Source organism: Rhinolophus sinicus, linkage group LG03, assembly GCF_036562045.2.
Source record: "Rhinolophus sinicus isolate RSC01 linkage group LG03, ASM3656204v1, whole genome shotgun sequence".
Taxonomy (NCBI): Eukaryota; Metazoa; Chordata; class Mammalia; order Chiroptera; family Rhinolophidae; genus Rhinolophus; species Rhinolophus sinicus.
Window position 1 is genome coordinate 69,963,408 of NC_133753.1, and position 25,138 is coordinate 69,988,545.

The 25,138-nt window shown below is 39.7% G+C and overlaps 1 protein-coding gene across 3 annotated transcripts in view; it reads right to left on the minus strand.

Moving 5' to 3' along the window:
* The window catches only part of FMN1 (formin 1), a 379,042-nt gene that overhangs the window by 335,889 nt on the left and 18,015 nt on the right, over positions 1 to 25,138 (minus strand). For 2 of the 3 annotated variants that reach the window (XM_074327935.1, XM_074327933.1), the window contains exons 2-3: positions 23,501 to 23,532; positions 8,542 to 10,509 (exon numbers count right to left, since the gene is read on the minus strand). In XM_074327935.1, the coding sequence (XP_074184036.1) occupies positions 8,542 to 10,378 (1,837 nt within the window). In that variant the 5' untranslated portion in view covers positions 10,379 to 10,509; positions 23,501 to 23,532. The remainder of the gene's footprint in view (positions 1 to 8,541; positions 10,510 to 23,500; positions 23,533 to 25,138) is intronic. The other variant, XM_074327934.1, reaches the window with a different exon arrangement.

The window sequence follows — 25,138 nt, forward strand, 5'->3', positions numbered from 1 at the left end:
AATACAATAAAATATACACCTTCAATATTCAGTACTTTGCTCATCAAGTTAATAAAATGGTTGTAATCCAATTAGAACCTTAAAAGTTTGTCTTAGGCAGGCCTGGTGGCTCACGTGGTTGGAGCTCCGTGCTCCTAATGCCAAAGGCTACTGGTTCGATTCCCACATGGGCCAGTGGGCTCTCAACCACAAGGTTGCTGGTTCAATTCCTTGAGTCCCACAAGGGATGGTGGGCTCTGCCCCCTACAACTAAGATTGAACATGGCTCCTTGAGCTGAGCTGCTGCTGAGCTCCCAGATGGCTCAGTTGGTTTGAGTGCGTCCTGTTAACCACAAGGTTGCTGGTTCGACTCCCTCAAAAGATGGTGGGCTGCGCCCCCTGCAACTAGCAATGGGGCAACTTGACCTGGAGATGAGTTGCACCCTCCACAACTAAGACTGAAAAGACAACAACTTGAAGCTGAACGGCACCCTCCACAACTAAGATTGAAAGGACAACAACTTGACTTGGAAAAAAGGCCTGGAAGTACACACTGTTCCCCAATGAAAGTCCTGTTCTCCTTCCCCAATAAAACCTTTAAAAAATAAAAAAAAGTTTGTCTTTTTTTTTTTTTTTAGTGCCCCCATCAATGATGCTATTTCAAAAATGGTCTTCTCCTTTAGATTTTTCAGTGGCTATTACTTCCAATGACAGTGTTAGTTCTGCATTTCTTTTTTCTTTTTTTTTTTTTAGTTTCAGGTATAAGTTCTGCATTTCTATAGTTCTTTAGAAATACTGAAGATAAATGTGTTTGGCCTAGGACCACAGACTGCTACCCATGCTTTAAATTGTGTGCTCTGAACCCGAGAATATAAAACACAAATGAAAAACAATTCAACAGAAGGTGCCACCCTCAAAGCACAAATGGACATTAGCCTGGGGAAAAATCCACATAGGTAAAGCTGGCTTGGGATTTTAAAACATCAGATTTTGGTCATGGTCCTGCCTTTAAAACATACTCTGTTTTGAAAACCAAAATTTGAATGACAGAAATACTTTATTTTATATGGAAACTGACCTCAAAATATAAATAGTTCATTTGTAGAAAATCTATTTCACATTACATGTGCAAATTGGCTATTCTTAGTTTGATAAATTGGAGTTACTTTTCACAAAAAGCAGCCAAGCACAATGTGTTATCAATCACTGCTAAATATTAGAGCTTTGAATTTAAAAAGGAGATAATTTTATCTGAATCAATGAAATGAAAACTGTATCACAAGATCTTCCAATTCTTTCACTTCCTCTATTTTTCATTTTAACAATGAAAGAGATAGTTGGCCTAATTGAATTTAGAGGTAGAAAGGTCATATAACAAAGAAATGAAACAGTGCAGTGATCACTTATTATTAAGATAACCTCTGTTCTGTAACAAAACATATACCACAAATACTCATACATTCATCTTTACCTTGTTGCTCATTTAAAAGACCATTCTAGGTGAGAATTCTAGTCAAGATGGTAAAGTAGTAAACACTGTGCCTACCTCTTTTCATGACCACATCAAAATTACAACTGAACTACAGAACAACCATCATTGAGAACCGCCTGAAGTCTAGCTGAACAGAAGTCCTACAACTAAGGACATACAGAAGACATATTACGTAAGGCCACTCTACTAAGACCAGGAGGCATAGCAACCCTACCTAATACATAGAAACAAACACAGGGAAGCAACCAAAATGAGGAGACACAGAACATGTCCCAAATAAAAGAACAGAAAAAAGCTCCAGAAAAAGAACTAAACAAAATGGAGACAAGCAATCAATCTATCAGATGCAGAGTTCCATCTAAACATTGGTTATAAGGATACTCAAAGAACTTAGAAGAAGACTAGATCTCAGTGAGAATTTTAACAAAGAGATAGGAAACATAAAAAAACGAGATAGAATACATAAAAAAGGACCAGTCAGAAATGAAGAATACAATAACTGAAATGAATAATACATTAGATGGGATCAATGACAGATTAGATGAAGCAGAGGATCAAATCAGCAATTTCAAACACAAAGTAGCAAAAAACACCCAATTAGGACAGCAAAATAAAAAAATAATTTAAAAAATAAGAATAGATTAAGGGACCTCTGGGACAACATCAAGCATAACAACATTCACAAGAAGGAGAAAAGACAGAGCAAAGGATTGAAAACTTGAAGACATAATGACAGAAAATTTCCCTAACCTGGTAAAAGAAATACACATACAAAGCCCAGGAAGAGCAGAGAGTCCCAAAGAAGATGAACCAAAGAGGCCCATACCAAGACATGTCAAAACTGAAATGCCAAAGATTATAGACAAAGACAATCTCAAAAGGAGCAAGAGGAAAGCTGTTAGTTACCTACAAGGGGGCTCCCATAAGACTATCAACTGATTTCTCAACAGACACATTGCAGGCCAAAAGGGATTGGCATGAAATATTCAAAGTGATGAAAAGAAAGGACCAATAACCAAGATTACTCTACCCAGCAAGGCGATCATTTAGAATCGAAGGAGATAAAGAGCTTCCTCGACAAGAAAAAGCTGATGGAGTTCATCACCACCAAAAAAGTATTACAAAAAATGTTAAGGAACTTCTTTAAGAAGAAGAAGAAGAAATAAATAAAAATTATGAATTGAAGAAAGTATCACAAAGAAAAAAATTCTCACTGACAAAGGCAAACACATAATAAAAACAATGAATCAACCAAGACTACAGCTAGTACAAAGAAGAAAAGACAAAAGTAGGAAGATCATGTATAATTACAACACTAAATTAAGGCATACACACAAACACATGCACACAGAATAAGTAAAAAATAATGATAAAAACATAAACATGGAGGGGGTGTGTAAAAATGGTAGTGATTCTAGCATGTGTTCAAACTTTTGCGACCACCAACTTAAAATAAACTGCTATAAACGTACCTTGTTTATATGAAGCAAATCGTAACCACAAACAAAAAATCTACAAGAGATATACAAGAAATAAAGAGAAAGGAATCTAAACACAACACTACAGAAAGTCATCAACATACAAGAGAGCAAGAGAGTAAGAAAGGAACAGAGAAGTTAAAAAAAAAAAATCAGAAAACAATGAATAAAATGGCAGTAACTACATACCTATCAATAATTATTCTAAGTGTAAATGGTTTAAATGTTTCAATCAAAAGATGAATGGATAAAGAAGAGGTGAGATATATATCTATCTATATCTATATCTATACACACACACACACACACACACACACACACACACACATACACACAATGGACTATTACTCAACCATAAAAAAAGAATGAAATCTTACCATTTGTGATAACATGAATGGACCTAGAGGGTATTATGCTAAATGAAATGAGTCAAACAGAGAAAGAAATAGCATACAATTTCACTTATATGTGAAATCTAAAAACAAAACAAATGAACAAACAAAACAGAAACAAACACAACTCATAGATACAGAGAACAAACTGATGGTTACAAAATGGGAGGGGGGTTGGGGATTTTGGTGAAAAAGGTGAAGGAGTCGAGGTACAAATTGGTAGTTACAAAACAGTCATGGGGATGTAAAGTATAGCTCAGGGAATATAGTTAATAATACTATAACTATATATGGTGTCAGGTGAATACAAGATTTATGGAGGGAACACTTCGTAAGTTATATAAATATCTAACCACTATGCTGAATACCTGAAATTAATATAATGAATGTCAACGGCAGTTGAAAATAAAAAATAAAATAAACCCCTTATACTTTGCCTTCTGGTTGGCTTAGAGGAGGTTTCCAGGCAGAAAAATCAAAGGAGAGTGAGGCCAGGCTATTTATTCCCCCAGCTTCCTCTCTGTGAGGTGCTTCTACCACAAGCCACTGTTCTTGTCATTGCTCTTCTCAGTTAAGCTCCTTTATCTGGATTCCAGTGACCACTCTTCCCTTTTTCCTTAAGGCTTGGGGATGTTTGTTCCCTGTCAGGACCCTGTCTAATCCAGGAGGCTTTATGAATTACCTTCTTTTCTTGGTTTCTGGATAATGCTCTGTCCTCATCTAATCCTACCTCGCTGACTAGTCCTTTCTGGGCATCGTTTTCACAGCTCTCCAGCAACTGACTTTCCCTTCAATGCTAGAGTCTCAGCGCTGAGCTTCTTTCTATCTCATTAAAGGACATGGGGAAAAATACAGAAAAGTGTGGGTTAGCTATAATCCTCTCTCTCTCTCCCTCCCTCCCTCCTTCCCTCCTTGTACATGTATTTGGTTTTTCTTTTAAAAAGTAGTTAAATCACTCTTTAAAAAATCATAAAAGTGACACATTCGTCAAAATGAGTGAAACTGTAAAAATATGTAAAGCAGTTACTGCTCTTCGCCGTGCCCCTGGAGCCTTCCCCTTCACCCCCTTCCTCACCATCACCCTGTCTTGTCACTAGATAAAGAACATGAACAACCTGGCTGGTCTTTTTCTACACCTGTGACCATGATATTCAAAATCATACCAAACATGAGTATATACTCATATATATACCCATATATCAAGGGTGATACTTGTCTTTACAAAAATTGAGGGTATATTGTACATTATTTTGCAACTTGCTAGATATAGATCTAGTTCACTACCTTAAACAGCCTCATAATATTACAGAACATAAATGTACTATAATTTATTTAACCATTTCACTACTAATGAACAATCAAATATTTTCTAGCTGTGTTTGCCACTACAAAAAATGCTGCAGTAAACATCCTTATGCACATATTCTTACTAGTGCATCTATTTATGTAAGCTAAATTCCTAAAAGTAGAGTTGCTACCATGTTTCCCCCAAAATAAGACCTAGCCGGACAATCAGCTCTGATGCGTCTTTGGGAGCAAAAATTAATATAAGACCGGGTCTTATTTTACTATAAGACCCGGTATAATATAATATAATATAATATAATATAATATAATATAATATAATATAATATAATATAATATCAGGTTTTATATTAATTTTTGCTCCAAAAGACATATTAGAGCTGATTGTCTGGCAAGATCTTATTTTCGGGTAAACAGTGTAGGTCAAAGTTACATGTAGTTTCAATTACCAATCCCCTATCTTATTAAAAGTATGTAGCAATGCATTTCCTGTCAATTTAAGTCTTATATTTGTTTTATATGGGTATAATATAGTATATGCAATTTTTGAATCTTATTTTCTCTCTTAACATTAATTACAGATAATTTTCTATGTACTATATACTTTCTGCAGTCATCTTAAATGGCTGCATATGTCCATCAAGGTTGTGAACCTTTGTGAAAATTTTATTGTAATTGTATCAAGCCTCAATATTAATATAGAATTATATTAATAAGAATTTATATCTACTCCCCATAACATAAGCCCAGAGAGGTATCAAAGTTTAGACAATAGCATTAGGTATAATAAAATCTATTACAAGTACGCATGTGCCCCTCTACCTTTAATCAGTTGACATTAACTACATATTTTCATGGGCACGAGAATTGGTCAAATGATTCACAATATCAAGAAGAGCTATGCGTCAAGCATATGCTTCCATCACCACCTTAGTGACTTCTGGCAGAGGAAAAGATCACAAGATTGCCGAGGAGCACAACAAGACATGGCGTTTTCCTGAGGCTGGTGAGCCAAGCTCCATGTGACTCTTCTGGCATTAAAAGGATCTACTTCAGATCAAAGGTAAAAGAAACCCATCAAAACGGATAGGAATCCCAGCCACAAACCCCCTGCTATGCAGGCTCACACAACTGGAGTCCCTCAAGTTTTGAGCAAATAGCACATTCCACTTGGGACTTGGGAACATTTTACAGCAGTTTCCATCTCAAAATAAAAGACTATAAAACCAATTCCAAGGTGGGAGAGTGGGGAGAGAAGGGGGAGGACCACAAGAAGACAAATCTGGCCACCATTTGTTGTTAGTATATTCTCTTTGTATAGCAAGAAATTCCTGTGCATATGCCTTGGAAGAAAAAGTTAGGAAAATTACAAAGCCAACAGGTTGTGAACCAGTAGCCTCTGGGATAGCTTTATGTCATCTCCTGTGTGGATGGTAATGTTGGCTTTAACAGCTCGGTTCTGTGAGAGGAGAAGGGGATTTCACTCTTTCCTGGGAATTACTACTTGTCCATAACACTTAAGAGTCTTCCAACCGAAAAAGGATCTGATTACTTTTGTCAGACTTAATGTCTTACTTGAACAGTTAATGGGAGTTTGCAGTAATTTTAATCACATCACTTCAATCCACAGGAAATAAATGTCCACAGACCATAAACCCAACCTGGTAATAGCTAACATGGGAGAAAGGCCACTGTGCAGTGACAGTAAATGAATGATAGACCCCTCTTCTGGGCTGTGGGGACTGTCTGAGGCCTCTGCTGAATAGGGTGGCAGGAGAAATAACATCAAAGACAAAAGCAGCTGGAAGCAGGAAAAGTCTCCCCATATGGACACACCAACTGCAAGAAGTCACTGAAGGATCCAGAGTCTGAAGAGGAGTCATGGCTATAGAAAAGGGGAAATAGAAAAAAGGGGACAAGAACATAGGATACTATCTAGAGATGTCCCTCCCTTAATACTTTTCAAAGGAGGGCCAAGATAAGAGGTAACGTTTGGATTTCCTGAAGGTAGGTCCCAACAAAGGGGAAGTTATCCATGACAGAAAAAAAAGTCCACACTCCTATTCTCCTTTTCTTATCCAACTCCTTTCCTAAGGTTAGAAGCACAGGTGGTCTTCCTGCCAAGGAATCCCTGTGATTCTAATGACTGGCTCCTGAAAGTGCTACTGAAGATCCCAAGAGATGGCTAGGACCAAAGGAAAGGGGATAGTTCTGAGCAATGGGACAGAGGCCAAGGGAAAAAGTGATCGTCTGTTGAACTGGCCCTTTGGTGGGCTCATGGTCAGTCACCACAGAAACTGAATGTCCTCTGTGTCTCTGCCTTGACCCAGACCCAACAGAGCATTTATAATATCTTTTTTATACAGAAAAAGAACAACAAAATAAAAAGATAACTCTAAATCAGGGGACAAAAAGATATACTGAAATTCAATGTATTTACTATACAGTTTCTGGATGACAGGCACATAGAATCTTAGAATTTGGTGTAATTTCTAAAACAAAAACAAAAACAAAAACAAAAAACCTTCAGAGAAAAGGTAGCCATTCCCTGCCCATGCCTTCAAAAGTTTGTCACCTAATATTTGTAGAAAGCATCCTTTCCAAGTATTTCGAAATATCCAGCATCAATAGAAAGAATTTTCAGTACTAGGGTTTGAGCGTACATGACATAAAATCTATAATTCTATGACTTTCTTGGTGATGCAGATTGGTTATATTATGAAAGAAGTAAGTCTTATCAAACTAAGATCAATATACTGAAAAGCAGGATGAAAAGCACATTTTTTTTTTTTTTTGTTAGAGCCACTCCCAGGACCAACGATTTAGAGAAATTTATAAAAATGTCAATTCAAAATGAACAGAAAGCTTTTGAAGTTTCTCTTTCCTAGATAGATACTTTGATCTCAAAAATTGCACATGCTGCTTTCTCTAACCTTTAAGAGACCATATATCATATTGCGAGCTATTCCCTAGACAAAGCATTGACCAGATGCTGTTAAGGAACCACTGAAAAAGAACCTGTTACCTACACAATAACCTCCAGGACCCCGAGCACCTGGCCACATCAGCCTGGAAAACGTAATGAATACAGGAGTGGCATTTCTTATACACTCTCTTTTTTGGTCTTATTGAACGCATTTACAGAACCCCCACAATTGTTTTCCTGTAAACTTTTAAATCACATTAAGCATACAAACCAGATTAACTCTTTAGCACCTTTTGCATAAGAAATGTGACATCAGTAGGAATAGTAATCCATAACTAAAATATAACCTCAGCGTAAACATTACTTTGTGTTCCCTTAGGAAATGAAAAAATGAAGTAAAAAAAGGAAATCTGCATTATGTCTCTTCAGATTAGCCTGAATTCACCTCTCTTCTGGTGAAAACCATTTCTGTTATAAAATAATGATGTTACACAAACCTCTAACAACAGACAGGTGAGTGAAGACACATGCTTTTGTTCTTCTGCTTAGAGAATCAAGCTCAAGCTACACCAGCAGCGTGAACAGCAAAATTTAGGTCAAGGGGCCCATTACCCAGTGTTAGCATCAAGGCAGCCACAGGTTGCTACTTCTCTCTGCTTGTTTGCTTGTTTCCTTTGAGAGCCCTGTGTTAAGCAACCATGGAGGCAGCTTTAAAAGTATGCCCCCCAAAATAAAATAAAATGAAGATATTGACAAAGTGTTGCTTCTAGAAGCAACGATACCCCTGACTCCCTAAGTGAACACCATCTCCACACTCCCTTATAACACTCCCAGTTTTCTTGCTACAAAGTGAAGTAAGTAACAGGCCTAGGAATTTTGTTCACTGGTGATTTACCAGTCTCTGAATAGCACAAGCAGTCTGCGAACCACCCAGAAAACAGATGTAAAGCATCTTAAACAGGGACTAACCTCGAGATAACTGGTGCTGAGGCCGAGCTGTGATCTTCCCGGGCCCCAAGCTCTTTTCCAAAGGTTCCCCAGGCACCAACCGAGGTTGGTCTGCTCTGAGGAAGGCTGAGCTGGCTCCTTTGGTCTCCGTGACCTTTGCAGAGGATGATGGCTCCAAGGTGTCAGCAGACGGGGACCCAGAGAAGGCACCGCTCTTTCTACCACGAGAGTCATCAAGAGCGGCTTCCCTCTCGCCAGGCAGTCGGAGGACCCTGTGATGCTGCTGACGACTGGGGAGCCTTGGAGAGAGAGGCGAGGGAACAGGTGACATCCGTTTGTGTGTGCCAGACGGAGAGGATGAATTATTAAGTACCATGCCCAGAGCTGCCGGGGCTGGAGGGGACGGCCGCTTCTCATCACCTCTGCGCTGTGAGGAGTCAGAGCCCACTCTGTGGGGCAGATCCAGAAACAAGGTTTTGTGGCCAGTCAAGGGCAGCCCAGCTATCCTCTTGCCTCTAGTGCCTGGGAGGGTGTGGGTGACCATCGTGCTGAGGGGGAAACCCAGCCTTTTCCCCTCGGTGGCTCCGTCTAACTTCTCGCTCTCTTTCACCTTCAGGAGGACCTTGTTCACAGCCCCTGTGGTGCTGGCTGGAGCACGGTCCCTGGCCGAGGATGGCAATGACCTATCCTGTCGCTGCTCCGTGCCCTGCTGCTTGGAGCCACGAGCCCCAGCCTTGGCTCCTGGGAGGGTGAGCACATCTGTGCTGGGTATAAACTCAGCTTTGGCTGCTGGGAGAACGGCAGTCCCTCCCTCACCCTCAGGATGGGGTTTACCAACTCTCTGCACCTGAGCAGACAGGTCCTGGACTTCAGCCACCACTTTGCAGACAGGTTTCTTCCTGCGAGTCCGCCCAGCACACTTCTGCCTCCGGCCCCTCTCTGCATCTGGATGCTTCTCAGGGTTCTCATGATGTGGAGACAAACCTGTCTGCTGATGTGCCAGATTGGGAGGTTTCCTCTGTAGCCCCCTAGCACCACCATCCCCTGGTTCCCTGGAGCTGCAGTCAGGGGGCAGCTCGATGTCCTCGGAAGCCGACCGGAAGCTCCCACAGCCAGGGCCAGGGTCTGGGGTCCTGGGGATCTCTGGGGGCCAGCTTTCTCTTCTCTTCAGGGAATAGGTAAGGGGCGTGTTTGGGAGCAAGTTGCCCCTGTCTTCTAGGAGCCAAAGATCAGGCCTCGCTCGAGAAAGAGGAAGGGAGCTGCTAGAACAGACCTGGTCCTTTCCCATCTGAGGAGCCGATTCCTGGTCCCCACGCCCTTTTCTTCTTGTCCTCTTCTGTGGGAGCACCTCAGAACTTTCTCTTCTTCCACCAAACCTCCGGGGCTTTTTGCTCCCATGGGTGCCCCTCTTATTGAGACAGCCCACGGGGGGCTCCCCTGGCCAGTCGCCAGCACTCTGGAAACAGTCGTCCTCAGGGGCCAGGCTCACGGACAGCTCCGGCAGCTTCCCATCCTGGTTCCCCATCGTGATCCCCAGGATGTGGTCTGAGCTCAGCAGATTGGCCAGCAGTCTCTCTCGCTCTGCTGTGAGTTTGTACAGTTCCGTGAGAATGTCTTTCGTGGGCGTTTCCTTGAAAAATATGTCTCCTGGATGTTCATTTGGCTGCAGGCTGAGGCTGCTGATGTCTGACCCCTCCCTGACTTGGTAGCAGTTATGAAACCCTTTATTGGATCTGTCTAGAGTTACGGTGCCCTTGTATGAAAATCCTCTGACTTCCCCCCTTGGAAGATAGAAGCTGATGTAGCAGAGTTCAGTAATGGGCTTATGCAATTGGAGGGTGCAGTGAGTGCCTTCCATTATGCCTACCTAATTATTCATGCCTCGGAGATGCTGGTCTGTGGTCAGGCTTCCCAGGCTCCGATGCTGGGGCATGTGATGGTGGCTACGCAGGGAAAGCAGCTGACAGTCATCTCCAGCAATGAAACTGCCTGAGGAACAGGGGAAGAAAGCAGCTTGTCTAACAGACTGCATAAATCACACACTGACATTAAATCAAAGCATCACCACGACTTACCCTTCCTCTCTGGCTGACCTCAACCAAATCAAGGCATCGGCCAGGAGGCTGACTGCAACCTCTTCCCCAATCCCACCCCTCCCTGACCAGCAGAGCTTCTCTGCAGCTGAGAAATGGGAAAGCACTCGAATTTTAGTCCCAAGACCAAAGTTCCTTTTTCCCACATGGGAGCTCACTGCATACCCTACAGATCTCTCAACTGCTCGAGGCTTCAGTTTATGTTCTTCTATAAAACCGAGCTAATATAACTCCCAGAAATCCTGAGGAAAGGGGACTTTGAGACCTTTTAAAAACATAGCCATTTTAATAACTCTTGTTTGGAATATTGCTTTGCAAAAATGACATTACTTTCCCAAAAAGCACCTTCTAAGATTTGACATTATCTAATTAACTTAAAGTAGAGTTGGGGGAGGTATTTTGGGCACAAATTTGGAGTCTCTTTTGAACACAACTCGTATATTTTGCCAAAAGAGCTAAAAGTGAAAAATTTAAAGTTGAACATTTAAATAAGTAATTCAGGAGTCTTAAAGTTTTTTGTTTGTTTGTTTTCTTCATGCTTCTTACCTGTTGAAGGCCAAATAGAATGTCAGAGAAAAAGCAAAAATCTATAAGACACTGTTGGCGCTGTCTGGATTTTTCAGTGTCTTCAGCATCAAAATGGCTGAAATGTCATATAAGCAGTGAATGTAGCTGTTCCCTCGTATCATTTGAGGGATCCCAGGAAGGTCTCTATGGTTAGCATCCCTACACACAAGCATGGAGCTTAGAATTCTATATTACAACACTTCACTTCTTTAATTAAGGCATTGCTCGGTTTTTGTAGCTAAAGAAATTAAGGTTCGATGACCTAACTTATGCTTTCATTAAACCCTATTAAACCCTAGCTCTGAAATCTTCTCATCGTTGTAACCAAACTGAGACCAGAACCCATTTCTCGAAGCGAGTGTTAGATTAAACCATGGGACTTTCAGAATACAAGCAAGACTTCTTGCTCCCTTCTCTGACAGTAATAGGAGTCACATCCCCACTTATATCCTTAAATCCCTAACTTCGGCTTCCTCTGTCACCCCTTCTTAAAGACCTGTTGTACTTTCCTGCTATTGCTACTTTTTCTTTTGCAGAGGAATAGTGTAAAAATAGTGGAAGTCACAATCACAGAGTTGTACCAGGATGAAGACCATCTAAACGAGGGATCAAACCATAGGGTATGTAAGATAAAAGGAGTGACTTCTGGGTTGTAGAACTTAGCATTGGCAACGCAGTTTGTCGCAGGATGCATGGTAAAAATAAGCCCTTATCAATTGTAAAAGAAAAGTGCCCCATTCTTGGAATCCTGAAATTTAAAAAAAAAAAAGTTGCAGAGTTGTACTTTGCTTCCAAGATAAAACACCCTTCTAAAAGGTTCTGGGGGTCCAAATCCAAATGCAAATAGGCTTCTTCAAGCCATGTGTTCATAATTTCTGAGTTTCCAATGATCATATAAGCAAGTAAAGAATATATTCCTAGTATCTCTCTCTCTCTCAGCCTTATCACTTCACAAAAATTTCAAGCAAAAGATGTTACCAGCAATGAAAGGTAGGGGTTGATGATTGGAGTAAATTGTTTTAATTATAAGGTGGAGTCACTTGGAAAGAATATGTTTCTCCTCTGAAATGCTGAGAGCACAGGCATTGATACATCAGTGGGGCACAGAGACAATCTAACTTGCCTGAATTTGGTAATAACAGAGCATCTTAATGGAAACTTTAAAAAAAATTATGTTTTCTGGTCTTAGGATGAGTTTTAGAATTAGCTTTGTTACAATTTTGGACATCCAAAGTCCAAACAATTTAAGATAGATTACTGCAAAGAAACACAAACAAATGTTTCTCAAACACCTGTACTTTCCCATTCTTTTCCATAGTTTGAAATTATTTTGTCAAAATTGTGCACACCCTCCACTCTCATCAGTGAATATTTATAGAGCTGCCTCCCTCTGGAGCATAGAATAACTATTCATGGTTCTTCCCAGAGATCCCTCTCTCAAACAAAGAAAAGACTGTCAGGATTCAGCCTTGCATCCCTGCCAATATCTGTATCTGGATAAATGTACCTCATATACTTTCTTCTTTCAAATATCATGTCCTTTGTGAAATGAGAAATTTCATTTCTAAGAGTTTCCAATCCACTAACTCAAAATATTACTTGGTGACACCTATTAGATGACCAAGAAACTACAAAACTCCTCTTTTTTGAAGTGGAAAAACATATGCCCTGAGCAAATGAACTAGAACCTGAACATTCCAGTGTGTACCATATCAAAAGAAGGCTTCCAAGCAGGGCAAACTCTTGTCTGTGACAACCCATTAGCAAGTCAGAATGCAGTGCTGAATCATCACACATATTTTCCATCCGAGAAACCAGAGGAAAAATGACTGTAAGTCTTAGTAGGAAAAAAGCAAAATAACAGGGAAAACAGTATGAAGTGGGATTAAATACACCAGCACGGCAATTCCATGCTGAGTTCATAGGACTATTTCAAGCAGTACTGTCTCACTGTGCTTTGACAACTCTGCAGGTTTCACACACTAAATTATACATTTTAATTTGGTCTCCAAAGTGACCTTCTTTGGTTGTGCTCAATGTAAGACCACTTTGTTTCCTGGGAAATCTTCATGTCTTCCATTTTCTCTGACAAAGCCCAGCCTGACATTCTTTCTAAGACAACAGTGAGTTTTTTCCCCCCCTAACTCTTTTAGCAATAAGCAACTACCTGATTTTATGCAACCCCAAATGGAAATATCTGTTGTATCTCATCATAATGGAAAATTATTGCCTTTTAGTAGAAGCTATTCAATACTCATATTTCACCAATGCCTAAAATAAGATCCAAGAATTAGCTGTAGTCATTCTGTCTGCTTATTGTAGATTTTCTAATTGATTTTGGCCCTGAAAGGCCAACGCAAAGCTTTGTTTGTTCAGCCATTGGAAGTCATGCCCTATGACTCCATCTGAGCCCAATACTGCTAAGATAGATGACTATAACCTCCATTATTAAACTGGAAATCGTCCATTGTCCATTCAGAGTCAGGCTCTACCCTTCTGCACACCACTCTAAGCATCAGGAGACTTGACTTTTATAGATTCAAAGCTGCCCTGAACTCTGGTTTCTACTGGGTTTAGCCATTAGGAAATATTAATAGCAGATGGGAGAGCAGAATGGAAGAAGGGTCAGGATATTGATTCTCTGGCTCCCAAGGCTATGGTTTTGCAGTAGGTGTGTCCTCTAATGAAGACCACAGTTCCTCTTGGGTAGCCCTCCCCGAGTTACAGCTATTTCCTCTGGGTACTAGTTATGTACGCTTCCTCCCATTGCTTTGAATTCTGCTTCTCATGCTTGATTTTGGACAAGTAGTGTCTGCTTGTCTACTTTCCACCTACCCTAGAACAGAGTATAGCACAACTGTTCAAATAGAAGATGTGAAAACAAAGGTAGAACTGTAATAGGTTTCTAGCTTTTTTTCCCCAGAGGAATTTTACTTCAAAGAATCTACACACTGTAGGAATAGGCGTAGAGGAGTAATAACTAAGTTACTAAAATACGAATCAGACAGAGACCCATTCTATAAGATATCAAAGGACAGATCAAGAGAGGTCAAAGAAAGGAGAGATCTTTCTTTGCAGGATGTTTATCCTACAAGCATCATGTTTGTAGGATAAGAAAATGCTTCAGGAAGAAAGAAGCATTTGAAATCACTCCCCACTAAAGGGTAAGATTTTGACAGGCAACAATTTAGGAACGGGATTTTCAGGAAGAGAGGGGCATTATACAAGACTGGGAAATCTGATAACATGTACAAAGGGGAAAATTGCTCTCTTTGTCTGTTTTTTAGATACAAATCAGAAGAGATATGAAGTGTGATAAAAGAAAACAAAAAAACACGGTGAATGCTACTGCCGAGTGCCATCCAATGGAAAGGCAGGGATCTTCAATATGGAAAATGATGCCTTGAACCTTAGTAATAGTGTGTTACAAGTTTCAACTTGTTCAGTGCAGTCAGTAGGGTGTGAGATACAGTTGATAGAAGGTGTGTTGTAAAGTGTGTCGTAAATCATGGATCACGAACAACACATTAACATGAAATGGGCAAACAGTTTCATCCTCCATCATGACAATGCTCTGTGTCACACATAGCTTCTGGTACGGCAATTTCTGTCAAATAAAAACATTAGAGTGTGTCCTCATCCACTTGATTCACCATGCAACATCTGGCTCTTCCCCAAAGTTAAAATGACCACGAAAGGCAAATGTTTTGAATCGCCTCAGGACAACGAGGTAGTCACGACAGCACAACTAAAGACTCCCATGAAAGAGGACTTCCAGAACTGCTTCAGAAAGTGGCAAGAATGATTGGATAAGTGTGTTCAAAGCGAAGAGGAGGAGTATTTTGAAGGGAATTAATGGCAATGTATCTTTTACTGTAATAATTTTTTAAATTTAAACATGCACCTTATCTTCTGATCATACCTCGTAAGTTAAGAAAGATAGAGTGATAACACCTTGTAGAAAGATTGAATCCACGTTGGTGGGAAATTAACACTAACTTCATAGACAAATGGGAAGTCATTGATGGGTTTTGATTAGGAAAGTATTATCTTCAGCACTAAATTTAAGGAAGATGAATTTAGCAGAGATGTCAAAACAGAAGGATATAGAAAGACTAGACAAAGAGTTAAGAATGAGGAAAACATCAAATTCAGCAAAGAGGTTGAAAATAGAAACAAATTAGAAGGGAAGATTACAGGCAAAGTTTTAAATAGTAATTTTAGTAGAGTAATAGAACACCAAAATATATTGCAAAGAGCAGAGAGAACGTTGATGGTTAAGAGAAGGGAACAAGAGTAATAACCGGTTCAGCAAGGCTTTGTCTTTGCTGTTACTTTAGTTTTTTTTAAGACAAAGGAGACTTAACCGTGTATTTAGCTTAGGAAGGCAGAAGTAGTAAAGAGGGAGATATTGGCAATACAAATGAAAGATGGGATAAAATATGGGACAATAGATGAAAAAAGGCACAAGAGGAAGGAGAAGACATGGGCTGGAGGACTCGTGGGGAAGGTCAGCCTTGACAAGAAGGAGGGTTGTTCCATGTTCTGACTCGGGCTGAGTAAAGGGGAGAAGATGACTATGAGATACAAAGCAGTGAAATTGAGAGAGTTGACATTATTACCTCAATGATTTTTCTTATCTTCATAAAGATTCTATAATCATGTGATTTTCTCTGCATTCTTACAACATCACGAGAAAGGCAGCATTAAGCCAGTCTGTACTGCCAAAGCAAAATTTCCACCTTTCAAACTCTGATTTGACTATGAAATCACCAACACTCCAAGCCAGATCTTACAACTGGCAAATCTCTACAAAAATAAAATAGCAGCCAAAGCTTGGTCAATAGAATTATTTTTGGTTGATAAATGTCTGGCCAAAGTCACAGCTCGTTAACAAAGGAAAAGAAAATGGGCTCTGTTTTGTGTTTGTTTTTTGACCCATAACCAATCCAATCAGATATCCAGATATACTACAAGGTGTGAGCACTGAAGATTCTGTTGAAGACTTCAGAGAATCCTTTTTTCATCTCTCCCTTTCCTCTTCAAAGCTTCAGTACATAAAGATAAACAAACATCAGCATCCCACATGATCTCGTGTTCACGTGTTGAGGATCTATCTGGCTTATATCTGACTTGTGTCATCATCTGTGGGAGATATATGAGTGTACTGTGGAAATAAACGCCTTCCCCATGATTTAAAAAAAGAATCTGTAAATATAAGAACCTTACTCATTGGATGCTCAAGGTTCAGTCAATGTTTGCACAGCATCTCACAAAGGTGGGCTTGGTTCCTTCTTGCTAAGACAAACATAGCATCCTTTGCAAAACTTAAAAGTATCTTTTTGTATATTTGAACCCATTCTGTGGAGCTGATTTTATGAGAAGTTTACATCAGGAACAATCACTGCATAGGTTAAGTCAAATTTGTGTTTCCAAATTAAGGAAACTGCTCGTGAACAATGACTTTCCAATTAGATAGAAGAAGGGATTTAAATAGGCTTTTCGATTCCACAGAGCGTGGCAGCCCCGTTTTAGGGAGGAATAAGGACACAGGCAGGGTGTTTTGAGGGGATGCTCTTGTTTAAAATCTGCTACAGAGCACAGCTCTCAAGGAGGAGGGAGGAACATGGGGACACTCAGAGAGAAGCTCCCCTGCCATCTCCCCCATTTCCCCTGTAGCCCTTCTGTTGGAAGAAAGCCTGTTTTAACTCTCATGTTATGTGTTTTAATTTCAAAAAATGCTCCAAATATTTTCATATATCGCAATAATATGTGTAAAACTTCCATAAGAGAAGTTGGGTGGTTCAAACTTCCATGTGAGCCATATACCACTCTGTGAGGCATGCATGGCAGATGTGTTGTTATCGTCACTGCACATACAGAGAGGATAAAGGAGACCAGAAAGTTTAAAGTCACTTGCCCCTGGTCACACATATAGAGAGCAATACAAGTGGAACTCAAATCCAGGTTTCTGGACACCCAGTTTGGTGCTCTTTCTACTATCTCACAACAGCTGAGAGCCATTTTTTGAAAAGAAGACTAAAGAAAATGCCATAAAAAGTTTGTCACTGGATAGAACTGTCAAGCAATGTAGTACTTCACAGAGTGAGCCAAATGGGCTCAAAGCCCACTCCTTGGTAAAGGTTTCCATTTAAATATGATTTTTAGAAGAGTTCTATGCCTGAGTAAATATTCAAAACCCTACAAAGAACTATAATTTATAGGCAATGGTATCGTAAGGTATGTCTGCTTCCTTTTTGCTTTGCTGCAGGAGACATATTGGTATCAGAGTTGCACAAACGCTTACGTTTACCATGGGGAGAAAAGCAGGCCCTTATTCAATATCTAATCTAGTGCCACTTCATAAAACCTGCCGTAAGAGTCAGTTATTTTTGAAGTGCATTACACATAATACCAGTCATTCTATAGAGAGTAATGGTTAAACAGAAGGCACTCCCAAGAAAGGGACAGGTGACTGGCACGACATTCCAAGCCAGTGTCATATCTGTTTCAGCAAAGACAGCTGGAATCACCACTGCTGTCCCACAAGCTCATTTTCCTTAGTCGACTAATGAAGAGGCAGGAAGATAATAATTTGGGGACAAAAAGTAAGAAATTTCATAAATGTTAAAGGTAGAGGTAATAAAACATATAGGTTCATAATTGGTTGAGAAGGAAAAAGAAGAGGAAGGGAAGGAGGAGGAGGAAGAGAGTAGCCAACATTTTATGAGTTCTAAACCAGAGCGAAGCCCTGGGCTAAGTGCTCCCTATGCCTTATTCATTTAATTCTCGCCATCCTATGAGATGAATACTAGTTAACGCTTCCATTTTACCCATGAGAACCATGGAGGATTAGAGAGGTTAAGTAACTTGTCCAAAGTCACAAAAATATCAAATCACAGAATTGGAACTTGAATCAAAGTCTGGATGTCTTAAAAGTCTGCAAGTAGAAGTTACAAAATACTGCATTTCTTAAAACTTCAGGAAAAGATAATGAATCTGTGATGGGAGACCTGCAGGAGACCTCTAACACCTCTATATAAGGATTATTTCTCTTCTCTTTGGAACAAGATGGTTAACAGATTATGACAATTAAGCAAATAATACCATGATCTGTGTACCCCTTAGGCAGACAATAAATTATCCATCTGGCAGCAAGGAAAAAGAGCATGTAATGTTTGCAACATTCCTGCTAGGGATTCCTCTTTGTCCTGAAAATATGGCTCATGGTTTAATGTGTCTGACAGGGCCTAGAGAAAGACTTGTCCCACAACGTAAGAAAAGTTAAAATTGAACATCACCATTAAATTTGCCCCAAGTGAAGAGAATTATTATTAAATGTTGGGAAGTTTCTACTGCAGGGGATGTAATAAAAAGTGCCTGAGTCCCCGCAGGCTTTGAAGCAGTCCCCCTGTGATCAGGAACTTGGCTGTGGGGATGGACAGTTAGAACTGTATTTGCTCATTTAAACCAATCATATCTTCTGTAGAAGGCTGGAAGCCACAAAGGGAATATCTTAACACTATCTAACTTGACCCCATCTTTTGAGATCTGAATTTAAAAGAACTAAAATCTCAGTCACAGAGGGTAATTATGTTATCCCGAGTTTCAACAGTCCTATGACAGACACCTTCTATGTCACAGCTGCTAGAGTCAGACCCAAAGACTTAGCAAAGGAAACAGTACCATCTTAGGCTCAATACACATCTTCCCTGAGCTGCTCTGAGAATTCCACATTTGATTGTTACTCACAATGTCACCACTTTATGCAAAAACATTATGTCCACAATTCCTACAGCTGTACATAGGTACAGAAGGTACCTAACTGTTCTTTCATACCGTTGACATATAATTTTAGAAGCACTTCCAGATGATTCCACAAATTCATTCTCAACGATCTGTTAATTGACCTCAATTGAAAGACAAAAACATAAAAGCATAGTACTATACCAGAAGTCAGAAATTACAGCTATCCAAATGGCAGGCTTAGAAAGAATAAAGGTGAAGACAAGTATGCATTTATGAAATTGACGAAGAAGCCAAACCTTTGAGGTATAGATGGCTGCCCTAGATAATTTGTTATAGCAACCTCACACTGCTTCTAGAAATCTCCTATGTTCCTGGGATTCAAAACACATCCAAAAAATAAAATCCTTTCAAAAAACATAAAACAATTTAATAAGAACATTTCTGAATTTGAGATTGCTAAGATCTCTAGGTAGATTGAAGAAATAAATACATGCAACAAAAAATTAAAATTGAATTTTGAGACAAATGGCTGTTGTTCTGATCCCTAAGGGAAACACTGGTGGGTCTTTCCTCCTTACCGGACCACAAGAGGATCCCTGAACATATTTCTGATATCAGGAAGAGTTTACACGGTTTGTGGCAAGTTTCAAAGAATTTGAAATAAAAGCAAATATATAATAAGTACAGCAAATGGGTCTGCAATGGTAGTTAGAATGCACAGTGAGAAGGAAACTAAGGCCTGGGATTCCATAACGTTTTATAGCTTTTAATAAAAAGTTGCAATTGGCACAAATTTCTGTGTATAAATTGCAAAGTAAATCTGTGAATCAGAAGACATCACTAGGGAGTGCACTATTAAGTGCTTTTTTTAAATCATCAGATTAAATATTATAATAATATTCTCTAAAGTGGACACGTGCTTACATGGATGATGAGTCAATTTTCCCGTTGGGGGCACTCTGTGCAGTTTAAAAGACCAGGATTTTCCAAGAAAATCCTTCTTAAAGGGCCAACAGCAGAAACATCCATTTGGCTGTACTGAGGGGCCTATTTGAGCCAAATAAATTTACCACATTCAAGTCTTTCTTCCCAAAGCATGTTTTGGAGCATTACTTATTTCGGTAAATACCAACATTTTACAATATAAATAACTTCAGGGCATGGAAACTTAATTCCACCTGTGGTTCTTAAAATTTAATTCTTAACAGAGGAAACATAATAATGGGGCTTTCTTAAATCTGATGGTGGGAGACAGAAAACAACACTTACTCATTCCTTTTTGTCGGTCTCAATTGCCTTCCCAGAGCCAAATGTCACTAACATAACCATAACAATAGTTAGCTTTCCTTCAGTTCTAAGGTGTTTCATTAAAATCAATGCAATGAACACATTCACAAATGCAATTAGAAACTGCGTGTTAATACCACTAGCTGCCATCAGAACATATGGCCCTGCTAGTACGTAAAACATAGTGAGTCAAATGGGAGATGCATATTATACATCTAAGGGCACTCACAGATTTTATAGTATTAATGAAAATTTGACATCATTACTAAGGTACAAAGAGATGGAACACGTGGATTTATGACTAAATGATCAACCCAAAGTTCCATGATGAACTTAAGGCAAAGGTCACTGGTACACTGAGTCCCCTGAAAGAAAAAGGGCACGATGAGGAAAGGTACAATACATGCTACAGGAGTGTTATGCAGATGTGTGTGCAGTGACAAGCCACAGCCAGCTGCACAACTAAGTGCAACCTGTCATCAACAGATGGGACAGAAAAGGGCAGGAGAGGAGGCTGACACTGGTTATGTGGTTTGACACTGAGTTGGAAATTCTACATTTGTTATCTTACTGAATTAGCAACTACCTTCTGCCTTATAAGGTTGTTATCTTCATTTTATATATCATTAAATGGAACCCACAAGAAGGAGGTGGCAGAGTTGGGTTTCAACACAAGGTCAGTGTTACCCCAAAGTCAACAGTCCACTCAGTACAACACATTCGAGTAGGAGGGGCTTGAAGACTGTCTCTCAATACTCTAGCTTATCAGGAAGGATTTAACAAGGGGAAAAGGAAAAGGAAAAAGCAAGTTATATATAAGTTTATATATGGTAAAGAAGAAGCAAGTGATACAAAAAAAGATAAGAGAAGAAACTCAGTGATAAATATGGCTCCCATCCCAAAGAAAGGAAAACCAAAGTTATCCAAATGGAATGGGTTTCTTTGAAAGGTTTGCTATCATTGGACATTTTCAAGTGCATGTTGATGACTATTTGATAGAGATTCTCCGGAAATTAAATCATTATCCATCCAGTTCTATAGATCCATCAGTCCTCCTTAATACCTACTCGCTCTCAGATGCCAATCCATTACCAGATCCTGTTGAATTTACCTCCATGAACAGCTAGATGCTTAGATGATGTGGCCCTCAGAACCACTTTCATCCTGAGCTGGTATTATTTTTATTGTATACGAGATGGTATTATTCATCTTGGAAAGGTAAAGGACCTTTGCTCTATTTATTAATAGCTATTTTCCATAATATCCAACATCATTAAATTTTCATTTCAAATAAAAACAGTAGATGTCAATAATCATTAACCTTTTCTGGATTCAGTTACTTAGATCATTTAATCCCATAACACCCAGAATTTGATCCACTGATATTTAAGGATATCTAGCCCAATAGTAGCCACTAAATTCTTTGGCACTTAGGATCATATGAGCAAATATTATGTAGTTTTTCATGTTCCCAACTCCCATACTGTATGAACATCACTAAGGACAAGATCCCTGGGTATGACTGACTTTCCCATACTTGGACCTACAGAACAGTCAGGCAATCAGAAATATTACTACATTCTACACGTTAGTGTTTCCCAAGGCAAAGTGTAATGGTTCAATCGCATCATGATTTCTGTTTCAAAATCTGGATGCTGACCCATGGGGCTAAATGGGGAGCCCATGACATTGAGGGGAACTTTCAGATGGAGAAAATTTTTTCCTACTAAATGTTTGTTTTGATTAATAAAACCAGATTCCTTTTGGAGGAAAGAACTATTCTTTAAGGGCTAAGGTCTCTATCACGGAGCATTCCAAGGTTATTTCAGGGAGGAAACTGACATTCTAGAACAAAACTGCCTCAGTCTTCTAAATGTTTTAGCACCTATTTTCTCCTTTCATTACCTTTGTTCTATAAAAAATTCAAAAAGGCAGGTAGCCCCTATTTCTCCTTATCCCTTGCCCTTTCCTTTGTTTTTAAATGAAGAATTGAGTCCTCAAAAGTCAAGATCATTTGGCTGAGAACACTCTGCACAGTGCTAGCTAGTATATATCTGCGGGCCTAGGAACAGGAAACCAAAAGCTAGGCAGGGCCCCTAGTGAGGTCAAAATTTAGTATACCTCAAAGCAGAGAAACCCTGAAAATACCTATGCCTCCTTCGCCCACATACACACTTAATAGTACTCTCCCATGAAAAACCAAAAGGATCAAGAAATTCTCACTCATATATCGTCCTCCTCAAATGAGAGGTTCTGCCCCAGTTGGATTGTTTATTTACTACTGTTAGAGTTGAACCGAGGCTACCATGCATTATGGTTTTTGAAGGAATCTCACATACATAATCTTATTTAAATAAGCAATTTATCGGAAAATTTTAGAAGACGAGATCAGCATGTGAGACACAGCAGACTTTGCTGAAGGAGGTTTGAGAGAAATACCTGGGTGGCGTGCCACCGAAGCAAATGGCACATTTTCCACCTAAAACTCATTCCCTGAGGGCCAACTGTATGCCTGACATTTTTGTCCAAACTATTCTAGGTGGATGATTGGTCTTTGGCTTCTCCAACCAGTCTCTTTGTGCTTCCTTTCCTTTCACTGGTAATGCATTCTCTTTCCTGCCCTTAAGAAAATTCACTTTTACAATAGGACCATTTAGCTCAATAAATCATTTAGCTTTGAACCACATATGTCAGCCATCCCAGGAGGATTTTCATTCTCAGGATTACGCTGTCAAAGGAAATGGTAGGCTGTGGAGAATTCCAGCTTCACTTAAATAAAAGAGGTGTTAATATGGTCAGAGGTCTTCCCAGTACTGAGCAAATCCTAATGCTTCTGCCTGCAGCTAAGACAGAGCTTAGGAGGACCGAAAGTGTTTCTAAGCTTTGGTTCTCAAGCGAAAGATGAAGGAACAGTCTACGTCTTTAAATAGTTAAGGTAATTACTGTTGTTTAGTGATCACTTGTCAGGTACTGGTCACTCTTCTTAGGGCTTTACCTGTTTTAAAGCATTCATTTTCACACACACACACACAAATCTCTGAGGTAGGTACTATTATGATATCACACTTCAGTGAAGAAACTGAGGCACAGAGTAAGTATCTAACTTGACAAGGGTCTCACAGCTGTGTGACTGAGCTGGGATTTGAACCCAGATAGTTGGCCCCAGAAACTTGACTCTGAAAATCCCTTACAGGACTGACTGGGGACATGGAGTCTCATTCATTAGACAGACCTACTCATTTATTAATTCTTCTTCATTACATCATAGAATATAGAGCACTCACCCCATGGTACAACTGGTCCAGGACTGATGAATCTTCATGTAAGCCAGTTTCCACCCAGGCAGCGTAAACCAAGGAAAAAGACAATTAATTCAGAGGAAGAGGGCTTGGGCTCAAGCCCAGCTCTGCCAGTTCCAAGAGTGGTCTTTTGCACGTCACTGTTAACCTCTCTGTGCCTCAGTGTCCTCATCTGTAAAATAGCTTTTTATTCTCCCTCCCAATTCATCATCCCTCCTTCAAATGAATGGAGCCCACTCTCCAAATTACTTTTCTAGGTAGATGGCAAATTAAGGGCACACCTGGGATCAGAAGCCAGACTTCTGGAGCCAAAACACTCCACAGGATGGTAAAGGAGGGAAGCAGGCAAGGGAAATGGCATAAGAAATGTACAAGGAGGGGAACAAGCCAAACTTTCATTATTAATGCAAAAGCTAGAAGCAAAGCAAATGAAGCGTTGCAATGTCGTGTTGAATGTAAAATTAACATGGGTAAAAATAAATGAATTCATCAAGGCTTATTATTCCCACCTCTATTGTAAAGGAAAATTCATTTTTAGCTTAAATGAGACCCAGAACACAGTGATCTCCACCCCAGCACTTCTAAAGCCTTTTTTCCCTGTGGTCCAAACCCTTTATCTGGCACTTAACATGTGTTATCTGAACAGGTGCTTTAATCACTCTCTCCAGGTCCAAGCACAAAGGCAAAAATTTTGAACTTGAGAGCCTTCTCAGGTTCCTACCGCCTAAACCAGCCTGTGATGTCTCCATGTCCTGCTCTTCATCTCCAATCTGTTATCCTTCTCTGGCAGAAGGTTGGCTCAGTCCTGGGTCCATGAACTCAGACTTCAGATGTCATTGGATTCCATGTCTCAGAGTCTTGACGGCCAGACTGTCCTTCCCTCCTACCCTTTAGCACAGCTTTAGGGCATATATTGCCTAGGTTCAAGTCCCAGCTCTTCCAACTCCCATGGCGACCTTAGCTAGCTAAGGAATCTCTGTGTGCCTCAGTTTCTTATCCCTAAAATACAGGTACTGATACCTGAAGACCTGTGAGCATTTAGAACACAGTGTCTGATGCATAATTGGGGCTATATAAGTAATAGCTATCGTTATTATGTGTTCCAGATCCACTTTATAGGGATCCCAACGCACCCTGCCTCCTATTGTCAATTAAGCCTTTGTATTTTTCCTATTTGATCAAAATCTCCCTAAGAGGATGGACTGTCATCATAATCATCTCTGCTTCCCCTACAGTACACGGCTTAAAGATGGCAGATATTCAGTAAAGAGAGGACAGAAATGTCATTATCTGAAGATAACAAATTCAACCTGTGTCTCTGCTTCCAAATTCAAGCATATTGTTATTTGTAGCTGGCATTAATGATTGAGGATGGCTCCAGTTTAACTTTCCAACAAACACAACAATGAAAGTAGACAAAAAGTCATAATCATTTCCATCATTAAACTGTGTATTGGGAGAGAAAAATATGAAAACTACAGAAAGTCAGATTCGAGAGTACAAGACTAGCTTGATACCAGAATTTCCATTAAAGATCAGGTTAAAACGGAAGCAGGGAATGTGAAAAGTGAAGAGATTTTTTTTTTTAATGCTCCCAATAACAATAATGGGAGGAAAAATGGA